This window comes from Rissa tridactyla, chromosome 6 (genome assembly GCF_028500815.1).
Source record: "Rissa tridactyla isolate bRisTri1 chromosome 6, bRisTri1.patW.cur.20221130, whole genome shotgun sequence".
Classification (NCBI taxonomy): Eukaryota; Metazoa; Chordata; class Aves; order Charadriiformes; family Laridae; genus Rissa; species Rissa tridactyla.
Genome location: NC_071471.1, coordinates 3,981,019 through 4,004,478, shown reverse-complemented (window position 1 = coordinate 4,004,478; position 23,460 = coordinate 3,981,019). Strand labels below are relative to the sequence as shown.

At 36.8% G+C, this 23,460-nt stretch overlaps 1 protein-coding gene across 13 annotated transcripts in view; it reads left to right on the top strand.

The window, feature by feature from the left end:
• The window catches only part of NAALADL2 (N-acetylated alpha-linked acidic dipeptidase like 2), a 647,972-nt gene that overhangs the window by 372,945 nt on the left and 251,567 nt on the right, over nt 1–23,460 (top strand). For all 13 annotated transcript variants that reach the window (XR_008467120.1, XR_008467121.1, XM_054206722.1 and 10 more), the window contains one exon: nt 19,816–19,962. Coding sequence is in view for 11 of the 13 variants with exons in the window: in XM_054206722.1 (XP_054062697.1) it covers nt 19,816–19,962 (147 nt within the window). In the remaining 2 variants the exon portion in view is untranslated. The remainder of the gene's footprint in view (nt 1–19,815; nt 19,963–23,460) is intronic.

Genomic DNA, 23,460 nt, shown 5'->3' with positions numbered 1-23,460 from the left:
GATCTGACTTCTTTGTGATGGTAGAAAGACATTTTCATAGTGATAGAAAACCTTTCATGTAGAGAGTTTAAAAGTAAACTTCAAGTTCTTTTTAAAGATGATAGATTGACAGCTCTGGATATTTTGAATTTTCTGCATAACACGAATCATTGAAAAGTTTCTGTCACTGCTTTTTTTCTAGTAATTATTAACTATGTTGTTGAATAAAATTGACTTAATAGCTATATGCTATACAACACAAACAGTACACAGAAAAGAAATACACATCCAAAAATGAAATGTATAGTGAAATAATCAGAAAAGAGGAAAGCATCTTTAAATCAGAATCTACAAGACATTAGTGTAAAATGAAATGGGAATTAAGAATATGTTATGTTGTTTGGTTCATAACAATGCCAGCCACTTGTTCCTTTTGCATGTGACAGATAAATAATCAAAATTTTTGCAGCACAACAGATTTTCTAGTTTGCAGATCAGTGCAAAAATGCATCTGAATAATGAAAAGCAGACCATTTATTTGCCATATAATAAAAAAGGTGAAATATTTTAAGTAATGTGATAGGTACTCAACCTGACCCAAAAGTATTAGATACTTGGGTTTTGGGTAGTAAGATATGACCTTTCTTACTGTGCTACCCTCATATTCTGAGCATGAAAAGCTTTAAAGTGCTCTTTGACACACCATTACTTGCTCTGTCTCAGTATTTTTTCTAGCTCTGATTATTCTTTAGACAAACATGAAGATGTTTATGTTAGGAAGCGCTGTGACTTAAAATGATTTACCAGTATATTCTATTGTAAAATTGTATGCTGTTTCATATGGTCCTAACCACATCACATATAGAGAGGAATGGGATTTGTAGAAACCTGGCAAGGTTGGGTTTTGGTTTGGGTGGTTTTTTTTTTTTTTTTTTATTAGGCTATTTCTCCCAGGAAGAGTTAAAATATATCTGTAGAACACTAAGCCAGTAACTGATGTGAAAGCATTGACCTGACCCCACTGGGAAATGGGCGTAGTAAACAGTATGGAATTCCTGCTCACGCTGATAGATTTTTGAGTTTGGAAGTTCTCTTCCAACGTGAGCCCTCATCCTGCGTGCACAGGGCACTTCCATGCGTGCATTGGTGTTCGGGCTCACCTGCATGTCCTGCAGGGGCGGCCAGACGTGCTCAGCAGATCTCACTGCAGCACACGTGGCAGTTCAGCAGCCGTGACTTTCTGAACTCGTAAGAAGCTGGCTTCGTTTAGTGCTTGATTGTTCACTTATATATTAGATAGAATCATATTAAAAATAGACTTACATAACAAAGTTATAATTTGAATGGTTTAGAAATCACCTTAACATTATGTTGATTGCTATGTTTTGTTTACATGCCTGTCTTTTAGTACGCAGGGATGTTACATCTTAACCTGGTATATTTGTCACCCGAAGTGTCCCTTTAATTTCAGTGTTGGTGCAGTTATGTTTCTTATATGTGAAAACAAAACCCTGATTCTTTTAAGGCTATTAATCGAATTGCTGTGTCTATTCTATAGGCATATTTATATAATAGTTCACAAATAGTTCCAAAATCCAAATCTGGGAAGAAATAAAAGCCAAAAGAAAAAAAACCACAAATGCCTAGCCAGTTCAGTGTCAGTCATCCGAAGGAAAAAAAAAAAATTCATTAAGTTTAGACATCTTTGTTTTCAAGAACTTAGTAGAAGCCTTTGATGAATTCTTCAGGACCAAAAGTTTGTGATTGCTAAACTATGTGTGCGAAATAAAAGGGGAATGGTATATAGTGATTCAAAATTGTGGAGTAAGGGCGAAAAGCATTCCATATCCATTTAACGGTGTCATAGCTTGAATAATCACAAACGTCAGCTTCAACTATTCTAGGGGTTATTCATTTTTCATACCCTATTCATCTATTAACTTCACCACCAGAATATTCTGCTGGTGGTGTCTTGTCCAGTGTGAAAAACTACTAAACAGGGCAAGAATGGAGGTTATCGGGACACTTCATAAACTGGAAATTTGAATTACCGGTAAATTTCAAAAGCAATTTCAAGGCAATCAAATATATGTGAAAAATCTCTGTATTTTCCAAATTATTCATGAGATTTTAATCAGTAAAGTAGTTGAAATGCATTTTCCTTTAATGAGTCAAAGAAGCGTAATTCTGGAGGTGCACACAGGATGTGACTTCACTGAATATAACAGAGAAAACTTTTACAGCTCATAATCTGTGATGTCAGGAAAAGAAAAAATGCAGAAAATCGTTTTCTTGAAGTTTCTGCAAAAAGCTTTCTTTTGGCAGGTAAAAGGTCATACAGTTCAAACCTTTGTCTCTTGACAGAGCCTTGAAGGGGATCTCAAAACCCCTTTTGTAGCCATCTATTTTAAGACTTTAATGCTTAGGCACTCTTTCAAGAGGAGCCTGCTAACCTTTAGGAGAGATACTGACTTCTCAATTTTGTATCATGTCTCCCTCTTCTTGATTAGAGATATTATTGTATGATTACTTGAAGAAGCCTGAATGTTCTACCTTCAACAGGAAATTTGGCATTAGAAGGGAATCTTCTAAAAACAAACAGCACCCAAAAAGATCGAGTTGGAAAGTAGCTGCTGCTGCGTTTTAAAATGTTATTTTTCTCTCCAGCATGAGAATGATCCTGTTTAATTTTGGTTGTAAAGATTTAAAAAAAGCTGCATCTCAAGTTCTAATTTACTACTATCGATTTATTTTCCATAGGCTTTTGAGCACTCCTAGAAAATTGTTGCATTCTGTGTGCGAAAGGAAAAGACAAACAATATTTATTATTAATATTAATAAACAGCTCCTGGGTTTGTGTTAATAGAGATTTATCTGGTCTTTCTGCTGTTTCATACGTTACCATTGTCTGTGACGGTCAAGGAAGGGATTTGCTACATTCTGGCTAACTACAGTTTTCAAGATCGCGTACTAATTTGGGTTAATGCAATCTGGAGTCCAAATATATGTCTAAACATTTGTGGAAAAGTTATCTTCAGTTTATCCACGTTTTCTACCGCCGATAGTTATTTAATAAATATCTGTTCGGAAATCTCAGTAATTACACAAATAGCTTTGAAAGTTTCTGTCAGGAGATGGAAAAACGTCAAGTATACGTTTTAAAATCCTGTAAGTTTAGCACATTTTTATTTCATACTTATGTCAAAAAATTAAGGAGGTTGAAAGTTAGTCTACTTGGCAACATACAAAAATTAATACAAAAATACTTAAAGTCATTTTATCCTTTCAAGTTGGCACTAGGATGAGAGGAAAACTTATTTAGGGTCATTTCAACTCTGTAATTATAAAGCTGTAGTCTACCAAATAATAACTTATTAACAAAAGATAATATAATATTATATAGAAAAGACTGTCATGGTAGCTGGTGTACAAGAACTCCATAGTAGTATCATGTTTTTAAATTTCTGTCTTTCATGCTAATTACAAAACATCTTATCTGATCCTAGATTCATTTTTTTTAAAAAGCTTGTCTTGTGTGGTGCATTTTATTGTTTGCATTTTGTTTGCTGCACTTGGTCTGCTTATCAAGCTTTGAGCAATGATTCCATTTTTATTTAAAACAAGTAGCAGTAGTTATTTGCAGTGTCACTCAAAATATTTAATTAACTCCAAACACCACAAAAGCATCATAAATCTTATTTACAAAATATCTTCCAGCAAGCTTGTAAAACAGTTGCCTGCGCAGCTAAAATGGAACTGAATGTTCAGAATCGAGGGTGCTTTGGAACCAATTATATTGCAGCAGATACTTCCTTGGGACTCCGGGGAATTGGGGGCGAAAAAAATCACATAAAATCTTTTTCTCCCTGTAAATTACTGGATCGTTGTTGTAAATGAAACACAAAGATGTAGTTTGCTTCGTTTGCTGGATTGGTTTTTTTTTTCTGTAAAGGAAATGAGAATTTTATTTTACAGATTTCAAACGTAAGGCGTGATTAGATAAAAATGTACATAAAAATGAGTATCTAAAGCAGTTTTGATGATACGACACCAAAACTGGTAAGGACTTCAAGCAATCACTTGATCCAGCTCCTCATCCTACTGCAAAAATGCGTCTCTGCTGTGTTTCAGCTTCTAATCTACGAGATTCTACAACTTTCTCAGCTGATCTCTGCTTGTCTTCTGTCACAGTACTGTTTGGATTTTTTTTTTTCATGTATTGAAGTCATCACAGTTGAAGATTAATCCTTCTTTTCCCTTTCTTCCACTGCTGATCTTTATTCTTTTTTGCAACAACCTTTTTACGTATTGAATAAAAGTTGTCATCACACACAAAAGAAAATTATACACTTTATACACTGAATATCATCTTCAGATAAATGACACTTCTTCTTGAAAGTTAGTATGAAATTCGGTGTTTGAAATTAACAGATATGTCTCAGACAAGCAAGTGAAGTCTGTTAAACCCTGTTACCGCTTGAGGCACATTGCACGTCAATGAGTATTTTATAATGAGCTAAAATGGCAGAAAACTGTATGTAGAGTCACAGTGACTCTACAGAGAATCTAATTAGATTAAAAAAAATGTATTCCACTTTTGTTTGTTATATGCTGTATTGCCTTTAAAACCACTATTCTGATTGGTTATCCAGTGATTTCCTACTGCTTCGGGGTAAAGGGTATTTGGAATCTGTCTTTGTAAACCAAAGTAGCTGACTAGCGAGTGAACCTGGAACCAAGGGCATTTTAATAAACCGAGCTTAATTAATCTGAGAACAGCACATCTCATCCAAATGCCTTCGCTTTTCGTCTGAATTTCTTTTGTAAAACATTGTTTTTCATTCTCGCCCATGTATAAATCTCCGTTTTCCTTTTGGTTATCCTTAGATCATTTAAAAAAATATTATTCCCTAGGTGCTAGTTTCGCAGTTCTGGGGCATCTCTCTCTCACTCTGCAGAAGGGCTTTCCGTTTGCATCCGTGGGGTTTGCTCAGTCTCTTTGTTCTGATAATGGAGAAAAGTTTGAGGGTGAAGTTGAGTTGAGGAGGTAGCTATAGCAGCTATACCGGGGTGATTACCTGCATTGACCCTTAAAATGTTTGCCTGTATCAACATTTCTAGCAGTATGAACTCAGATCTTTATGATTTTTTCCCCTGGGTATGTTTTGTTCCTTCCCCCTCTGTTTCCTATGGAGCACAAGCCCAACAAGGATTTTTTAGAATTTCATTAAATCCTTGTCAGTGTTTTCATCAGTATTATCATTCCAGGTCTGAGACTAGAGCTTGTTAATTAGCCAGAGCATCCTCTGGATCGTTGCTTTTGCATCATGCATTAACATTTTAAGGCTATCTTGGGTCTCCTCCATCAGAGTATTTAATTTTAAAACAAACGGATAGCTTGCATAATTTAGTATTGATGATGATTTGGTACTTCCAAATTAGTATGATTTCTGAGTCTGATTATACAGCACTTCAAACATGAAGGAGATTTTCAAAGATACAGGTAAAGAAAGTTGTTAAACTTATTTGGCTTTCAGTTGAAGATACTTTTCCGATTGGCCTTTGTGCCTTTGAAAATTCTATCCCAAGAGACAAGATAGACTGAGTAGGGGAGAACAAAAATGGTCTCCTTTTTGCTAAAGTGAAGTGTGGGGAGATGAACAGAACTTGAAAAAGGTACAAAAGAGGGAATTTAATACATATCTTATTGCAAATGGCGAAAGCAATATCAATTCGCGGTTTTCTGTTCTACATTTGGGTACTCATAAAACACTTGGCATTAAGTTCCCTCCTTAATCGCAGACGTGCTTAAGAAGTAGCAGTTGGGATCAGTTTAAGTTGCATCATGTAAGTGGTTAACACAGAATTGAGGTGTAATGTTAAAAAGTTGTAATATGATTTATTCTGTAAATGGCTAATTAATGTTAAGTGACACTTCCTGACTGTAGTCTGTTCTGTTCATGTGTTGCTGCTGAGCCTTATTTTCTCAAGTTCACTTGTTGTTTGAAATGGTTTGCAAAATCTTTTCTGCATCAGATCTGTTATTGATCTGTAGGTGATCTGAAAGCAGCATGCACGTATCCAACGTTCCAGATTTAAGCTAGTTAATGTGGAATTAAACTTGGTTTTGATCCCTTATTGGGTGAGCTTTCTAATGCTTTAGGATCGCGTTTGCTTCTTTTTTATAAATTATTTCCATCTTTGGTCAGGTAGCTGTCTCCAAATTTTTTGGAGCACTTTCTACAGTACCTTCCTGACAGAGAGTGATGTTAGTTCAAAAGTTTGAATTCAGATTACTCAGTTTTCCTTTTTTTTTTTTTTTTAATTTATCATTGGTAATTGATAATAACCACTTAAGTAAGGATTCACCCTGCCGTCAGTGAATGCTGAGCTCTCTGAGTGAGTCTGAAATTGTGCTTCAGCGCTCTTTTTTACAATCATTTATGATTTCAAACAAAAACTTAGTCCAAAGGCTTCGCTAGACTTCTTTCTTGTTTGTTTTGGTTTTTGTTTTTCTTTTTTTTTTTTTTAATCTACAGACTTTCGCAATGTATGTGGTCCGCGCTTGTGTTCTCCGAGGAGCACACATTGCCTTCGGAAGCTGTCAGCCCTGGTTACGTTAGGGGCAGGAGGTGAAGCGCTGCCAAGCTATGCTGATGCTAAAGATGAGGGCCAAAGTGGCAGCAGGACTCAGGGCTGGCAGAAAGGAGGAAGAGGTTGAAATACCAGTAAGGAGACGGCTAAGAAATGCTGAGGTGCTATTGCTTTCAGGTTCGCTATGCAGATGAACAAGAAAAGGGTTTTTTTAACTCAATTAGTATCTACTGTGCTGCAGCTCAGTTGAAAATAATTCCTGACGTAAAAGTTTCTTTAGTGCTTTTAGACAGAAATCCTTAGCCTCCCTAATGTACACTATATTGAACTCTACATTAGAAAGGTTGGGTGGGTTTTTTTCATAGCTCCTTTTAGTTCAGCACGGTTGGCTCAAATTGTAACCTATTTTTCAGTATTTTGATAAGTCAATCAGGCTGCACTCAAATGTGTTAAAATGAAGCACTTGAAGTGAAATTTACAGCTCTAGTACTCATCTGCATTGCTATTTTTGATCACAGTCTTTAAAAAGCCTTATAAATAATATTCTCAGAGAAAATAAAGTACTAAAATTTCAAACTGGGTAAGTCATCCGGTGCCATTCGAGAATGTGGCAAATGTTAGTATAATGGGTGATAATTATTAGTATTTCCATATTGTGTCAACATGCAGATACTTAGAGAAACAGCATACTCGATTACAAATAAATGGCTTGATGAATGTTACATTGCTACATATGTCGTGGTGATTAAGAGAAAAGTACAGTTTAAGGAAAGATACGTGAGTAATCGGTAATATTTCCTTCCTTTTAAATGAAGGTTCATCTTTGATTCCAGCCCTATATCAGCATTTTCTTTTTTTTTTTTTTTCTTTAAAAGTCCAGGATTGGAGCTGTCGCTGTATAATGAATATTTTACCATTTTTTTAAATGCTCAGACAAGAACAAGTCATTCTAATCTCTTCTTCCTTGTTCCAGAAGCTAAAAGAGTGCTAAAGTTGAATCAGCATTACAAAGGAGAATTGCAGTGACCTGTGTAACTGTAGATTGATTAATTTTGATAATAAACCAAGATAAAATAAAGTGATAATTGATTTAAACAGGATTTAGAAGAAGGAGGGTAATTAATGCCAGTCAGAATTTTTTCACAGAACACATCTCTGTCATGAAACTTTTTTTAATCTTTTGAAGGCGTGATATGTTTATTTTATGAAGGCACAGACTTTTATGGAACATCTTGTATGGTATTCCATGGAAGTCACAAGAGAAGCAGTGGTTTAGGATAGTAGTGAATCCCAGGGATTTCAAATTTACACAAGCTGACTGATAGATCTTCAAAGTTATTTACCTGTCAATGGAGAATCACCATTGAATGGAGATTTTCCTACCAATATTTTTCAGGCAGCAGCACTAGATTCACTACTAGTCAACACCATTATTTATTGGATAGAAAATTGCTACCTTTAAAGTCTGTGAATGGTAAAACATAAAGGATATCGATACAGATACTTGATATCTAAAGTACCAGTGCTGTTGATAGTCTGTTTGCTCGATTCCCACTGAAGTCCAGAAGAGGGTTTTTTATGAAAAATATGGTGGTAGTTTATTGACCTTCATGCTCTATGTGGACTAATAGGAGTGACTTTCCATTTCAAAGAATGAAAACTATTTTTTGTGTGTTACTAGGGAGGGAGCGATTTGTTTGTGCATAGTTGCTATTGGGAAGTTTAAATGTCAGAGCAGAGGTTTCGGGGCAAGGTAAAGCTTTGCCAGCAATAAATTACTTTCGCCTTATTCCAGTGTGGTGCCATGAGGGCAGATTTGCAATAATTTACCATGGTGGCAACAGAGTTCCTCCAAAGTATTGCATGTGATTTTCTGTGTTCTGTTCCAAAAAAAGTTTCTTCATTTGTGTCTATTACAATTGGACTTACTTAGGTCTTTGACTAGAGTAACAAAACGAATTTTGACTGCAAATTTCTCCTCCACTTTAAAAACCTGACTGTTCCACTTGTTGTGCCGCCGTGTTTATTTGTATATATGTCCCCTCTTACTTGCATGACGCATTGTGGTGGGTCTGTCATGCCTCCGTATGTGTTGTTAGAGATGTGCAGTATCATCCAGTAGGATTTTGGGGTTCCAGAAGAGAGTTGACATGATATTGGATGTTGGGAGTGTGTGGGGACGGGTACGGAATATGTAGCACTTAATATGTTCACGTGTGTGACAGAGATAAAGGACTTTTTAAATTATTTTTCTGGTGACACACTTTAGATTATATTGTGTTTATAAGTGGCAGACTGTAGATCTCAGCAGGGTGAAACAATCCACTGCGTGGGGAAGGGGTCGTGGGTTGACTTCTACTTACGAACAGATGCATCTGTCTTTCTGGGTCGGCTTTACGGTAAGGCTCAGAAGGATGTCTTTGGGGAGCTCATTGGCACTTTGACAAGTGGTGTTTGGGGGGAGTAGTCCTAGAAAACATTTTTGGTAGAAATACTACAGATCATGAGTACTGTGTAGTTCCAAAAGAGGAAGGGTGTCATGTGAATGCTGATAGTTTGGGGAAATAAAAATTAGAGTAGTTACAAAGTGAAGTATCCGTATTACGACTAACTGTGGGCCTAACTTCTAACATTAGGTGCTGCCATGCAAATACAAATTTTGCCCTGTGCATGGTTTTGCTTTTCTTGTTTTTTTTAAAAAAGTAGGTTAGAGCGATGGGGAGGTTTGAGCCATCTGGCTGGCTGAGAGGCCCAGCTTCTCCGGGTGGATACTGCGCATACTAATGGAGCTAGTCTTGATCATTAAAAAAATCCATAAATTTGCTTTCATAGTTTATTTTTCTAGGTGAGCCTTGATTCACTTTTAGTGGAAAGTATGTAGCAGAAGCTTTCTCTTCTGATTTTTTTCATTTTGTACAACTCTACTGAAGGCCAGTGAACAGTATGTTACTGCGTTTTCATTTGACATCCAACCTCACAATGACTGTCCTGTTTGGGACACTTAGGAGATCTTGAAATATATTACAACTCTTCAAATAATAGAGTGAGCGTACCTGCCTGTCCCCTTTAGAGGGACAAGTAACTTTGCTGTTCTTTTTCTTCCTGTGGGGTATGGAGAAGCAAGACTGTAATCTCACTGGCATGAATTATTTAATATCCATTTGGAGGTTTTGAGTGGTGCATCCCAAAATAAGTAGCATGGCAGAACCTGATCATCACAGAGTTAGACTACACTGAAATGGGTTCACAGTCTTTCTGTCTTTCCGTATTCTAGAATGAGAATGCCTTTAGGCATATAAAATTATTTACAAGCCACAGCTATTTCCATGGAGTATAAAATATCAACCATTTGAAAAGGAGGTCTGGTCAAATCCTAATCCTTTCACCTGCTCAAGCAGTGGGTTTTATATTAGCAACAACTGTTACTACAGCATAAAACACTAAGGAATTCATGCAGTTCTTATCAAGTCCCAATTTATCAGTGATACTAAAAACTGATCAATCTGCATTTTGTTAAACCCGGGTTTCACAGTGTCTCAGTAATGTACGTGACAGCTAACGCTGACCAGTGCTCCTGCTACTGAATACCTGAAGGAAAAAGCTTGAACACCATTAAGTCCAAGAAAGTACTACTTTTTACATAATCAAAAAACGGTTTGACTGCATCCTTTAATTACAAATGCAACCATTCCATGCTCAAAAATAGTTTAGATTAAAAACTAGATTTAAAAAAATAAGCTCTGAAGGAAAAAAGCACCCAATGTTTTCAGTGTGTTCACAGTTGGGTGTGGAGACAGGTCCCTCTGTAGTATTTTCTTTGCTGGGTGTTGGTCAGAATGTAATGCAATCTTGAACTGTTTTCTGAATTTTACCATAGATAAAAGTAGTACACTGAATATTGAGGCTGAGCCTGAGGTCATGGAAAATAAGTCTTTAAAATTACTTTACCTGAGGTGCTGGAGAAGCTCTCCAGCCTTTATCTGTGCTGATGAAAAAATATGGGAGAAGTTTTAATGCAGTACTTCTCGGGTTGAGAAGTATAGGAGTCTGGGGTAAGTGGATACGTTGGAGAAACACAGCTACCATAGCTGTGTTCTGTAATTTCTTAATTACTTTTGTTAAACCTTTTTTTACTGAGGTGTGTGGAACTGCTGATGGCATTTCAGTTGCAGTCTTGCCACTTACGTAATTTATGCTATGTAGTTTTAGCTCTAAATATTTGATTGCTCTGAAATTCTCTTATCAAATGGGAGCATACCTGCTTGATTTTTACCTCCCTTAAAAAAGCCATTAAAATTCCTAGCAGTTTGCACTGGGTGTTGGCAACAAGTATATCTGAGTTAATGAGGCATATGACTTCAATTCAGGTATAGGAAGGATAAATGTAATTCAGTATCATATAAAAAGCATCAGGAATCAGAGAGAGACTGTCAGTAGCTAAAGTTAAATGAAGAAAAAGTCCAGTAAAGGAAATTAAATTTATACTATATAATTTTTTACTACCTTGCTTTTGTATTTATTGCAACTTTGATGTAAACTTTGCATCTAAAATGTGGTTCAGTCCTGGGAGGTGCCATTTATTATGAAGACCTTGTACTGATGGTCATATTTTTTAAAAAATAAGATAATGATCTCAAAACATGCAAATGCTGCTTAACAGATGCCATAGCCCTGAACAAGCAACGCAGGTTTATGTTTGTGTCATGTTTTGTAGTTGTAAGCTAGATAAAAACATATTTAAATATGTAAAGTAATACAACATAGATGAATCTGTTTAAATATTTCACACCAGGCATACATTTTTCTCCATGCTTTGTTTTATAACCACTGCTATTTTGCTAGTTTCCCAATTTTGTTAAGAAGTCACCATTAAAAGGCCAAAATTATTTTACACTTTTTTGAAAGGTAAGACTGGAATTTTCAGTATGGTGCCTTGTGTTGCATAGTTAAACTGAATTTTCCGTGGTTCAGCAGAAATCCGAATACAGTATCAGAACTGGGTCTTAGGCAACGTCAGTTTGGTCTGACCTTTTGTAAGCATTGTAGTTGTCACAGTTTTTGGTTTCTTTTGCCCCCCTGGGTGAAAAAGGTCTTCTCTGTCATGCAGGATACTTACATGCCCTTTCAAAGACAATTCTTTTGAAGTCATGTAGTTTATCTGAGAGGCGGTTTTTGCTCGTGAAAATACAACATTCTCTTTCCACGCAGGCTAAAAGTTTACTCTTGGAATTTCCAGATGCAGTGCTTTTGTGTAAGAAAACACCGAGTACATTGTGGGGGAATTTTTAAGGGGCTAATGGTGATCCCTGGCGGCTGTAGTGATGTGTTTGAGAATCACCTGCACTGTGATGGATATCAGAAGAATTTTAAGATGATGCTAAATTCTTTGTTCCTGATGCCTTTAAATAAACATTATTTCTTGTGGGAGCTGGTTTTCCCCAGTGAGAAGATAGTCCTCGCAATGAAGTGTGTGTCTATGAGGAACACCTTTCGTTTTACCATGATAATACCGAAGAACCAAAACTCGGGAAAATTTCTGAGAGTTAAATGCATCTTTTCTGTGACTGGTTTTGCAGTGCTACAGACCAGTCCCACTAGGAGTCTTCACGATGTCCTTAAAGGCCAATTAATAATGTACAGATTTTATGTATTTTAAGTAAAGCTTCATACATGTTTAAATTAAAATATGTATAAGCTGGAAGGAAATAATTGCTGAGAAAGTAAGGATCCAACATTTTATTCCTCTTTAATGATTTTATTCTAAATATAAAATAAATTAAAAGCCACAGGTTTTCGTTACTCTACCTCGGAGGATTTCTTGGTATAGTTTTAATCATATTTATCTTACTCTGAACACGTACAAGCTTGCTCTACAGAGTGATCATTTTTTTCGGTATTTGTACTTCACTTTCTTACGAATGTTGACTACAATGTGCTAACAAGTAGAATAAGTGTCATCAGATGAAGCTTTTCGGTTGTATTTCAATGTCTCATACAGCATCAAGAAGTCAAAGATCGTTGTGGATCTGTCTTGTAGGTGCTTTTTGAAATTGCAATCATGGTCGAAATAGTTGTAAAAGACATGCACAAGCGTTGAAATGACAGCTTTCTATAATATTACTGTCTATAGTAGAGCATTATAGTCTGCCCGTCCCTTTTTTAAAATTTCCATTCTGCCCCTAAACCAGTGGAGGTAATCAGACGAGTGCATTGTGTAAACGGGCGAACGCATCACAGTAGTGGTGTGTAACATTGAGGCTATTTAAACTATTTTATATATATATAGCATATTAATTATCAGCAGCATATTTAGATTTTCTTTTCTTTTTCTCATGCAACAAGAACAAATGAGTGGATATAATTTAGAACTATTTTTATGTACATACTTGAATCGTGACAGTTTGATAAAGCTCAGATTTTGGGAAATGCCATGCATTTAATTTCTATTTAGTTGTTTCGCTCTGTGATACTGGGCAATGCTGAAATGTTGAGTACCTTGTACCTTGCTTGCCTTTAGTTGATTTCAAAAGTACTTTGAGATCTATAGTGCTGTATTAAATCTCCTTCATAATTTTACCAACAGCTGATTTGCATTAATAACAATATACATGATCAATCAGTGAAGACAGAGAGCAAAGCAAGATGTTTATAGCCACACCAGATAATTAGATGGGAGAAAACAGAGGAGTATGCTTGCCATAGAATTAATACAATTCCTAGAAACTCCATGATTATTCTTTTTCAGTATATTATGGTAGTCAGGGCAAGCAAACAGCTAATAATATTTTTCTTAAGCGCTGTCAAACCTTCTTCCTCTAATTACTTGTTTGTCAGAGTGTAGCAGGTTTTTACGGATGAGAGATGTATACTTGTGAATCCTTTGCTATGCGGCTTCTCTGGCCTTTCCTACCTGTTGGTGATGATTTAGCGTAACACATTTGGAGTAATAAAGATGCTAATCTGTGGCTTTCTGCATTTTCACATGGTCTGTAGTTAATTTAATAAATTCTGTAGCACTTCGTTTAGATCATTTTGGGTGGTCTTATCATGCTTCTGCTTCTTAAATGCGTTTGCCTCGCACCAGTTACTAACACAGGTGGCGATTCAGCGCAAGAAATAGAGATAGATTATTCTGAAGAATCAGCTTCCTTGCTGTAGTTCTCAAGCTGGGATCACTGACACATCGTACGAACGGTTGGTCATTCCTTATTTGTCCTGTTGAAAACTACTTAGACATTTTAATCCCTTTTCAAAAGCTGCCAAGGTTTTAACTTCAGCCGGAGTCACATGAAGGAAGGAAGGTGACCAGAACTAACTGACAGGTACATGTCTCCAGGTGGAAGGTGAACTTCAGAAACGCCCAATAAATTATTTTTATACCAGGGTGTTAAAATGTCAGTAAAAGGCACCTATGAATGCTTAGCTCTCACTAGTAGTAGGATAAGGTCTGCAGTGAAGTACCACTTAATTATACTTCAGATGCGTCAGGTCTATTTTATAACATTAATCCAAATTAAATGTATTTAATGGGCCATATGGTACTCTTCGTTTTCTCAAATTTGTAACATAAACCTGTAACATGATGCCGAAAACCAAAACGAACTCCACAGAAATAAAATTATTCACTTACGAATGGCATGCGTGTGCTTGCACTGACATGAACCACTCCTTGATGAGTGGCTCACGGCATGGCTCGCTTTCCTTCCACTCTAAAGGGAGGGCTTGATTGACACAGAGGAGACCAGCCTGAGAACTGAGTGAGCTGAGTAGTGCTATTATCTGTGTTTTACTGTACGACTAACCAGCTGAAGAAACGCACTTTGCCTGCTCTACAACAGGGAGTTAGTTCTTACAGAGCGTGTTGCTGATCATTTATTCTAGATGCATTTTTAAAGGTATCTTTTTTTTTCCTACTAACATGTAAAGAATCATTAAGTAGGACCTGACTGCATCTGGTGAATTAAAGCATAACAATTAAACTTTTTTTTCCAATTTGGGAACTCACAGATTGTTTTTTGCTCATATGAAAAGAAAGATTCTGTGTCTTATCAGAATTTAAATTAATCAAATTCTTAAGTTATAAAGAGGTTTGTTTTGGTTTTTGGTTTTTTTTTTTTTGTAAATGACACTATTTTAGATTTTAACAAGCAAAATTAAAAAAAAAAGGAAAGGGAAAGCAGAACGCCAAAGTGATTGAAGAACTTTAAAATGCTTTTAAATCCTGTGTTTCTGGACATTGGCATTGATGCAGTTTTCCCCCTGACCCCTGTCGGTTCTGTGGCCCACATCCCCTAGTAGGCTTTTACTTCGCGGTAACCTTCATTTCCTAGCAGCAGGGATTTTTTCACAGTCAGTCTTTCATCTCTGTTCTGCACTGATGCCTCCTTGGCTTGGAGTGCAGATCGGGCATTCTGCTGCCAAGCATGGAGGTTGTCCTGCTTGTCACAAATTGCAGTTACAGTTTGGGGCAGATGATCTTTTCCTGGTTTCCTGACTGCTGCATATTGGAAGAGACATGAGACAGTGCTCGTACGTTTCGGTAGGAGAGTGTTTCACACGATACAAGAGGAGTATTTCCAGTTGGTTGACTAGGTGGACTTTGAAGTTAATTTCTGTGTCAGAAAACAGTAGTGTCTTCAGTGCAGAAAGATCAAACAAATATTTAGGATGGATCGTCTAGGTAAGGATGAGGAGGGAAAGAAACGAAAGCAGCAACTACTACTCTAGCCAGTGTTTGTGGATGATGGTCCCATAAACAGGTGTTTGTAGGTATGGCTTCAAGTATGTGTCTCGCTGATGGGTTTAATAGTATAAATGAAGGTGGTATTAGATTTGATGTTACTTTTACCTGTGAAACAATAATAATAATAATAAATACAAGGCTGAGCTGCCTGGACATTGACAAGCAAACCTGTATAAGTAAAGGAACTCCATTCAGTCATATAAAGAAAAACTTTAATCTCATTTGAGATTTGATACACTTCCTTCTTGCTGATTCAGACTTTCCCCTGTGTCTTGTTTAAGCCTCGCAACATCTCAAATGGCATTAGGCAACTGTATTGAGGCGAGCAAACAGCCTAAAATGCCCCACCACCTAATTACTCTCTTCTCATCTCCCATCATTCCCGTGCCTGCCACCTTTCTCCTGCATGGTAAGACTATCTCTTACTCCAGGAAATGGTTCCTTGGTTTCTTTTCTTAAACTGCAAGACAGGGGTGGAGGAAGAGGCTTGCTTTGCTGATTGCTTTCACTTCTTAATTGCTTTGATTTGTTACCGTGTGAGAAATATGTGGCATGCTGTATGGTGTTCTTGCATTGACTAAGTTAATAGCTTGCCTCTTAGTTTAACAACACTTCATTGATGGGAAAGTTTTATTAATTGTAGGACATTATTATTCTTTATCTTAAGGTCCATTAATTTTGGGAAACATTTCATTTGTTTAATGAATGCAAAACACACTGTATGAACTTTGCAGTTATTGCCAAATACTTGAAGAATGCGCATGTAGAGTCTGCGTAACAATAAAAATAAATTGGAAGAGAACAGTGTCTTGCACATAAAGCATTCTCCCATGTTAGTGCAGTGTTAAATATTTATTGTTGAACTAGTCGTCATCGGGGACTTGTGTGTCAGAGCAGTGAAAGTCGAACAAAGCAGTTAAACTCTTAAGAGGCTAGCACTATTGAATTGAACATTGCTGTCATAAAAATAGAAATCCTATAGCATAAAGGATGGTGATGTGAAAAACCAGAAAGTACCGTATCTCATTATACTCTTAACTGAATATTTCATATGTAAAATTTCACATATAAAAAATATTTCATTGTTGCTATAGTGAGGAAAAAAAAGGAACAAGTTGGTTTTGAATAGTTAAAATGGAATGCAGTGAAATGTTTTCTGAGGGACAGAGGCTGGCTAAAAGTCAAGCTTGAATTTCTGGAAGAGGAAGGCATCTCTTTTTTCAGTTCCTGGTATGCAGAAATGGGGGTTGGTGCATATTCAGAATTAACTGAGTCTACAATCATTTCATCTCTTAGAAACAATACAGAACTGGGAACAATATCAAAGTACTCTGTTAATTAGCTGTGTCCCTGCAGTTTCTATAACCTTGATTGTTTTGGGTTTTTTGTGAAACCTAATCTGCTTAGTGGATGACGATAATGATCCAGCTTTCTAATATTCTTCATACTTAGTCAATAATTTGGGGGTATAGGTGAGATGACACTAATGGAAAATGCCGTAGAACTTCATTTGTACAGTTACACCACCTCTCACATACTGGATTGAAAATTTCTGGCCTTTTTTTGCCGTGTGAAATGTTACTCATTGCATGAAACCTTGTTTTCCTTTTTCTGTTACCCTCTATTACCCTCTCTTCAATTGGGAATTCTAGGTATAAATTCCAAGTCCACACTTGTGTCTCCAGTCAGCAGCTTACAGTATTCCTTTTCTGAAAAGTCCCATAACAAATTCTAGATATGAGTACATAGGAGATGATGAAAGGTTAATGTTCGCTTTAGAGTGAACATTAGTGAAATAGAGTGAAAAGTATAAAGATTTAGATTTATAAGGAAAAAAAAATGTATGTTTGTTTCCCTGCTCCATTTCCTTACCTCTATGAGGTACGTATTAAAATTTTGATGGACCTTGTCACGTTTCAAGATAGCCCTTCTATTGATTACTTCTTGAAAATGCATTGAAAATTGAAAATTAATTCTGCATAGTCACGATAGTTACATAAATTCTTAACGGGAGTGGATGCAAGTAGCAGTAGCCTTGAAGAGCTTTGCTGCCATTGTGTGTAATGAGAACTAAGATCAGGTTTTCTTAGAAAGTCAAGATCCTTCCATGTAGTATGTGGCTTGCTTATGCATCATTGACTCTTCAGCTCTTTGTCTTTTCTGATACTGAATTGTTTTGCCCAAGAGTTTTATTGGTATTAATTTGGTCATTTAACTTTGTGATTTCCTGTGGTAGGTGTCTGGGTTTTTTGCTTCTTTTACAGATTTTCCTACTGAACCCAAAAGCTGTATTTCAATCATTCAGTAAACTTAGAAACATTAAAGGAAGAACAGACCACTCATTTATCAAACTTGACCAGATGAGTTGGGCAGTATGGGGAAGTTAAGAGATAGTCTAATCTACACTGTAGTGTAGTTCACTGTGGGATTCTTAAGCGTCTTATAATTTCTGAGAGGAGCAATCAGTTAAGAATGGATCTTGTGTGCATATATATGCATAAAATTATAAACACGCCTTTCTGCGTGCATGTGTGCTATACAGTGTTTTTGACTGGGAAAGATTGTAGGATAAAGTGTGGTTATTTAAAAACATCTTTTAAAATGATGATATAGTTTGGGTTTCTGGAACTGTTTCTGTTGTAGCTTTTAGTTTTTAAAAAGCAAATTTACTGACTGTATTGAGACTGTTTAGATAGCAGATGGATTTGTGTGTCTTTGAACAGCCACACTGTGATGTTGTCTTCTCAATGTGATTGAAACCTTCCCAGGAATGGTGTAAAGGGGGAGTGAAACGCAGGAACAAAAGTTGCCATTGAAGGGATTCAAGGCCTTCAAGTTCAAAAACGTAAAGAACATTTCTTAATCTAAATCTAAAAAATACCCCAAAAAGCCATGATTTAAACTTTCGTCTGCGATGTTTTAACAACTGTGACTTACAAATGATACCTAAGGTTAATGGTACATGAATGTTTAATTTTTATTATGCTTTTTTCTTGCCATGCCGTGGAGGGCTAGGCTTTTGGCTGCTGTAAATTGTGTTGCTCCATGGATATCTTTAACAAGGATCGTATTTACTAGAGGTGGAGTGCACATATGGAAGGGGTCTTTTGTTTCTCTTTTGACTGTAATTCTCAGTCTTTTTGGACAGACCTTGCGTAACTGTGAATGTATGTAAGAATGGCGGGAGCAGAAACATGTAACAAAAAAGAGAGTGATATAGCCACCTTTCAGAAATACTGCACAGAAAGCTATTTCTGGAAGGTATTTTAAAATAGACTTCTGTGAGAACCTGCAGCCCTTATTTATACTGGGTAATAAGCCATTGCATTCTTCATAGCACAGAAGTGAAACCGTGAAGCGATAATTATGCTAATTTAAATATGGAAAAATACCGAGATTTTTCTCTTTCTAACTCTTAAAATATCTTCCTGCTCACCCTAGGAACTGTAATGCACAGAATCTGGTGTATTTTAGTATTAAAGGAGAAATAATCTTACAGTGTTCTTCTAGCAAGCTAGTAATTTAGTAGGGAAGTCTGAGGAAGTTATGTTATACTATATAAACTGCTAGCTAAATGTAAATAATCTCTAGTACTTCAGCTTCTTAACATTCTTAAAAAGAAACCTAAGTAGCTTATTTGCGATAATAGATGTTGAAAGCCTTTGTGCCTGCTGTTTATTAAGTGTTTAATTACCTGATGTGTTTGAAAGCTACACTAGTACGTGGCACTCAGTCTTGGGCTTTTTTTCCAGTTTTCATCTTACATTTGTTGCAATTCTGTTGCTAAGATTTCACCATTAAATACTTAGGCGAAAGAAATACAAACATGTCACTGACTAGGACTGTTTTAAGTAATTTACCCAGAAAATGTGTATTTATATATATTTAGCCTTTTAATTCTTTTTCTCTTAACCCCTACTCTGCAATTGGAGCAAATTCTTTCCATTGCCAGCATTACATCAACCACAGAGATCTTGAATATGATTATGTGATTAAGCTTTTTGCTGTTAGAGGGCATGCTATCAACTGAATAAAAGAATAAAAAATAAAAGAATAAAAGAATTGATTCCTCAGTAGCCATTAAAGATCCTGGAACACGCTTCCAAAAGGTACCACGGATGACATCTAATCTCCTGCCCAGTATGGGACATTTCAAATGCCTGCCAAAGGCTTCTTCTCTTGCCCCCCCCTGCCATTTCAATAAGGTGGGACTTTCATTATCCTTTGAGAGACTGGGCCGTGTTGCAGCCCGCTCTTCATTCTCTGCTCTGTCCGATCCCAAAGACTGTGGTATGTATCCATAGAGGGGGAAAGGGCTGCAGACTCACTCACCACTAAGTATGAATCAGGTGATACCTGTTTGCACCAGCGTAAGTTCCAGCTTGATTTTAAAATGCTTAAACCCAAAGAATGCTGTGTAAGTGAGGTATTGATACAAATTGTTAAAGAGTCTGGTTGCACATAAGTAAGTAGAATTTTGATTTGTGTTTGTTTTTCAGAGCCAGAGTTTCAACTGTGTGGAAAAGACAAAATGCCTGGGATCTAACGTGAGTTCTGTGCAGATACAGGGAGATGCAGATTATTTCATCAACCACCTTGGAGTACCTGCCACGCAGTTTTCGTACGAGGACATCAAAACGTCAGAGGTAGTTACAAATAAAAATGGACAAACTGAAAATAGCAGAAAGATAGAATTAGATTTTTGCAGGTTATATCCTAACATGTGACAAGTGGAAGGTTATCTCCTGTAAATGCAGTGTTTCAGATCTTCAGAGGATTACCACAGAGCTTCAAAGTGACTGATTTTATAGGGGTGTGGCATTCAAACAAACAGGTACATGTTTAGAACAAATGAAAAGCAAAAAAAGTAATTGGATGACATTATGTTAAAAATGTTAACATTGCTGATAATATTATAGGTTACATGTTATCTAAACCAACTTTTCAGACTGCTTTCAGTGTTGAGGAAACAAGCTTTGACGTGTATTTTTTTTCCTGCAGTAGGATGAGAAAGCCTTCAAAATTAATTTTATATCCATTTTCATACTGTGGGCAAAATATGACTCTAGTATATATGCTGGTTGTAAAGATCTGTAGGCTTGACTGGAGTCTTCAAAACACCATGTTCTTTTTCGGTCCATTGTCCTCTCTGCAAGGTAAGTGGAAGGAAGAGGCATGTTACGCTGCTTGGAGACTAGGTTGGAATGGGATACAGATAAACTGTTAGGCAAGTTTGTCCTTCCTCAGCCTTCACTATTGTAGGTTGTATTTGCACGCGGACACCTCCAGCTTCCCCTCAGTTGGTCGGCTGAGGATCAGGAAGCCTGGCATTAATTATTTCGAGATAGAGTGGTCATGAGGAAGGGTGTGTGTTTTCTTGTAAATGTATCAACGCGTTGACTTCATATTGCTCTCATTTCTCTTCTTGCACTGTGCTTTATCTACACATGCGCACATTTTTCCACATTCAAGAACAAAGCTGAAGCCGAGCTGAACTGGAATGCTTCATGGCACTGCATGCTAATCTGCTTCTATTTCACAAATGCAAAACAAAACAGAAATATGCCAAATCTTGGAGCATTGTTGTGATGTTGTTTTGTAAATTAAAATAGATTAAGTCAAGAACTTATATAAATAAGGAGACTTCTGTTTCTAAACATCACTGCGCCTGTTAGACAAAGTATTCTGTTTCAGATGAAACACAAGGCAAAGGCTGTAAGGAAAATGCGAAGGCAGAATGAGTGCAATGTTTATGACAGGCCTGGTCCAGTTCAGATTTCTGTTGTCACTTAGCAGCTATTCCACATAGCTTTCATTCCAGATCTGCATATACAGGATCTATAGAGCATGAGAAAGAACCTGCAAACCTCAGTATATCAAAATAATAAGTATTTCCCAGCAACATCTATAATATGAACACTGAAGGTTTCCTTGGCTATTGTCTGTTTCAGTCCTACCGAAGATATTCTTTGTGTTCAGTTAACTTTGCAGGTGTGCATTTTTGTCTCTCAGAATGACTCAGCAAGTAACTAAAATTATAGAAGATTTTCATAATTGCTTAAATATGACACAGCAAATTTGATTCTCCGTTGAAAGCTCAGCTTTTGTCCCTCTTGCAGAATCATTTCCTAGAAGTAAACTTGTGATACGTGTAACGCTGTCTTGAAGCTGGTGAACTGCACCTCTCATCTGCCCCCATGAGATCTATTTCATGTGAGAAACGAATCTGCTTAGTAAAATGTGTAAATTTCTGTTGGCAAGAGGATTAATCTTTTCCTACAAGTGAAGTTACGCAGAATGATTAAATTTGGATTCTTTGCTATATTTTTGTTATTTATTGCACCAGTTATTAACAGTCCTTCAAATCATAGGCTCGCTGGCTCTCCTAGTTTGCCGTATCCTACCAGACAAGCACTCCATTTATTGTGTACTGTTTATTGCAATTGTTTATTAGGGATTCTGTGTATTGTATCAAACACAGATAGTACTATTATAAGGCAGCCAGAAATTAGCCGTATTAATAAACATTGTAGGAATTTCTCTTGTCCGGGCTAGTGCCAGAAAATAATCTATAGGTTTACAGGGAGGGATTTTTGCTTGTTTGTTTGCAAGCCATTCAGCTTTTTAAACTGTGCCTCAGCTTTGTCAGCTTCATTGCAAAACAAGATCTGTATTTGGGAAAACAGGTCTCAGAAATGGGATGTTTTGACATGCTTTTGTACACTATCTTTTTACCGGGTTGGTTTCCTCTACTGTCTCTTTCACTGCTGTGACCTACTCAGGAAATTCTCTTCCTTTGGAGTATACATTAGTTGTTTATTTTATCCACCTGTCAGTATGCAGTGTCACGTAAAACTGATGCTATTCCACACTCAAAAAACCTGTTTTAGAGTAAAAAAGAAGCCCAAGACAACCTCTTTTAGAGTAGAAAAGCTGAAGACCTGTGCCTTGCAGTCTGTCTACAGAGCGGCAGTTACAGGTCAGCTGTAGAAATGCATTTCTTACCCAGCCAGGGTAATGACAGTCCTCAGAGAGAAGGCTGTAAAAGCTTTTCATTGGCAGGAACCTGAGGAGTAAATAAAAGGAAATAAAAACTGTAAGAGGAAACATTCAGACCAGAAGAGTAAATAAAAGTATCTTGTTTGAAATTATCTAATACACTGAAGCACAGCCTCAGGAAGGTTAAATCTGCATGGCAAATGCCTGTGGTCAGATCTGTGAGCTAGTTAAGTGCATTCTGAGTATTCAGCCACTAGTATAAAAATGCACCGAGTGAAATGCAGCTCATTTATTTACTAGCAGAAAATATGCAGCATTTTAGTCTGCCAGTAAGAAGTAAACTTAGAATTTCTCAAGTGGGAAGAAACCATAATATTAAGCCAATTTCCAAGGGTTCTTTTGCAGTTGCTGCAGAAAGCCTTCCTCCCCTCCTAACATCTGACACAGTAGCTTTACCTCCACGTGAGGGTCACATTCTGATTTGTCATGTATCAGGAGAAAGGCTGATCAGCTTTTCCTCATACTGCAGATTCTCTTACTTTGTGGAGGACTCATGCTCATGTTTAAGTCAATGATTCACTTACATCCAGGTGACCGTGCAAAGCCTCCAGAGAGAGAAGTAATGTTGATTTCAAACCTGAGTTTCTCTGCTACTGAAAGCCCATGGTCATAAGTCATTTAGTCCTCACCTCAGTAGAGAGTAGGATTAGAAATACCTTTGCTTGGCTTTACATCAACAAGCAAGAGCAGCGTAAAGTAGAAGAGGTCTTATATGACAAACTTGGCTTTGTTGCTATCCGTACTGCAGTAAGAGCTAGATATCAATGGAATTACTCGATCGTATGATCATTAGTACATCGGGAACAACAAATTGGAGCGAGTGAGAAAAGTCTGGGGTTTTTTTCAGGTGCAGAGCATTTCTGTGCCCTTGAAGATATTAGTCATGTTTGTATGACAGTGTATTTTCAAACCAATAAATGGTCCATAATGACAGAAAATACATGCATATAATGGACAAAACTATGGTTTTGGATACATCATTGTTCATCATGATTCTGCGTAGTGCCTTAGATGTAAATTCTTCACCTGTGGTGTTTTTATTTTGTAAACAACATGACTGAAGCTCAGCCTTTGGGTTCTTGATC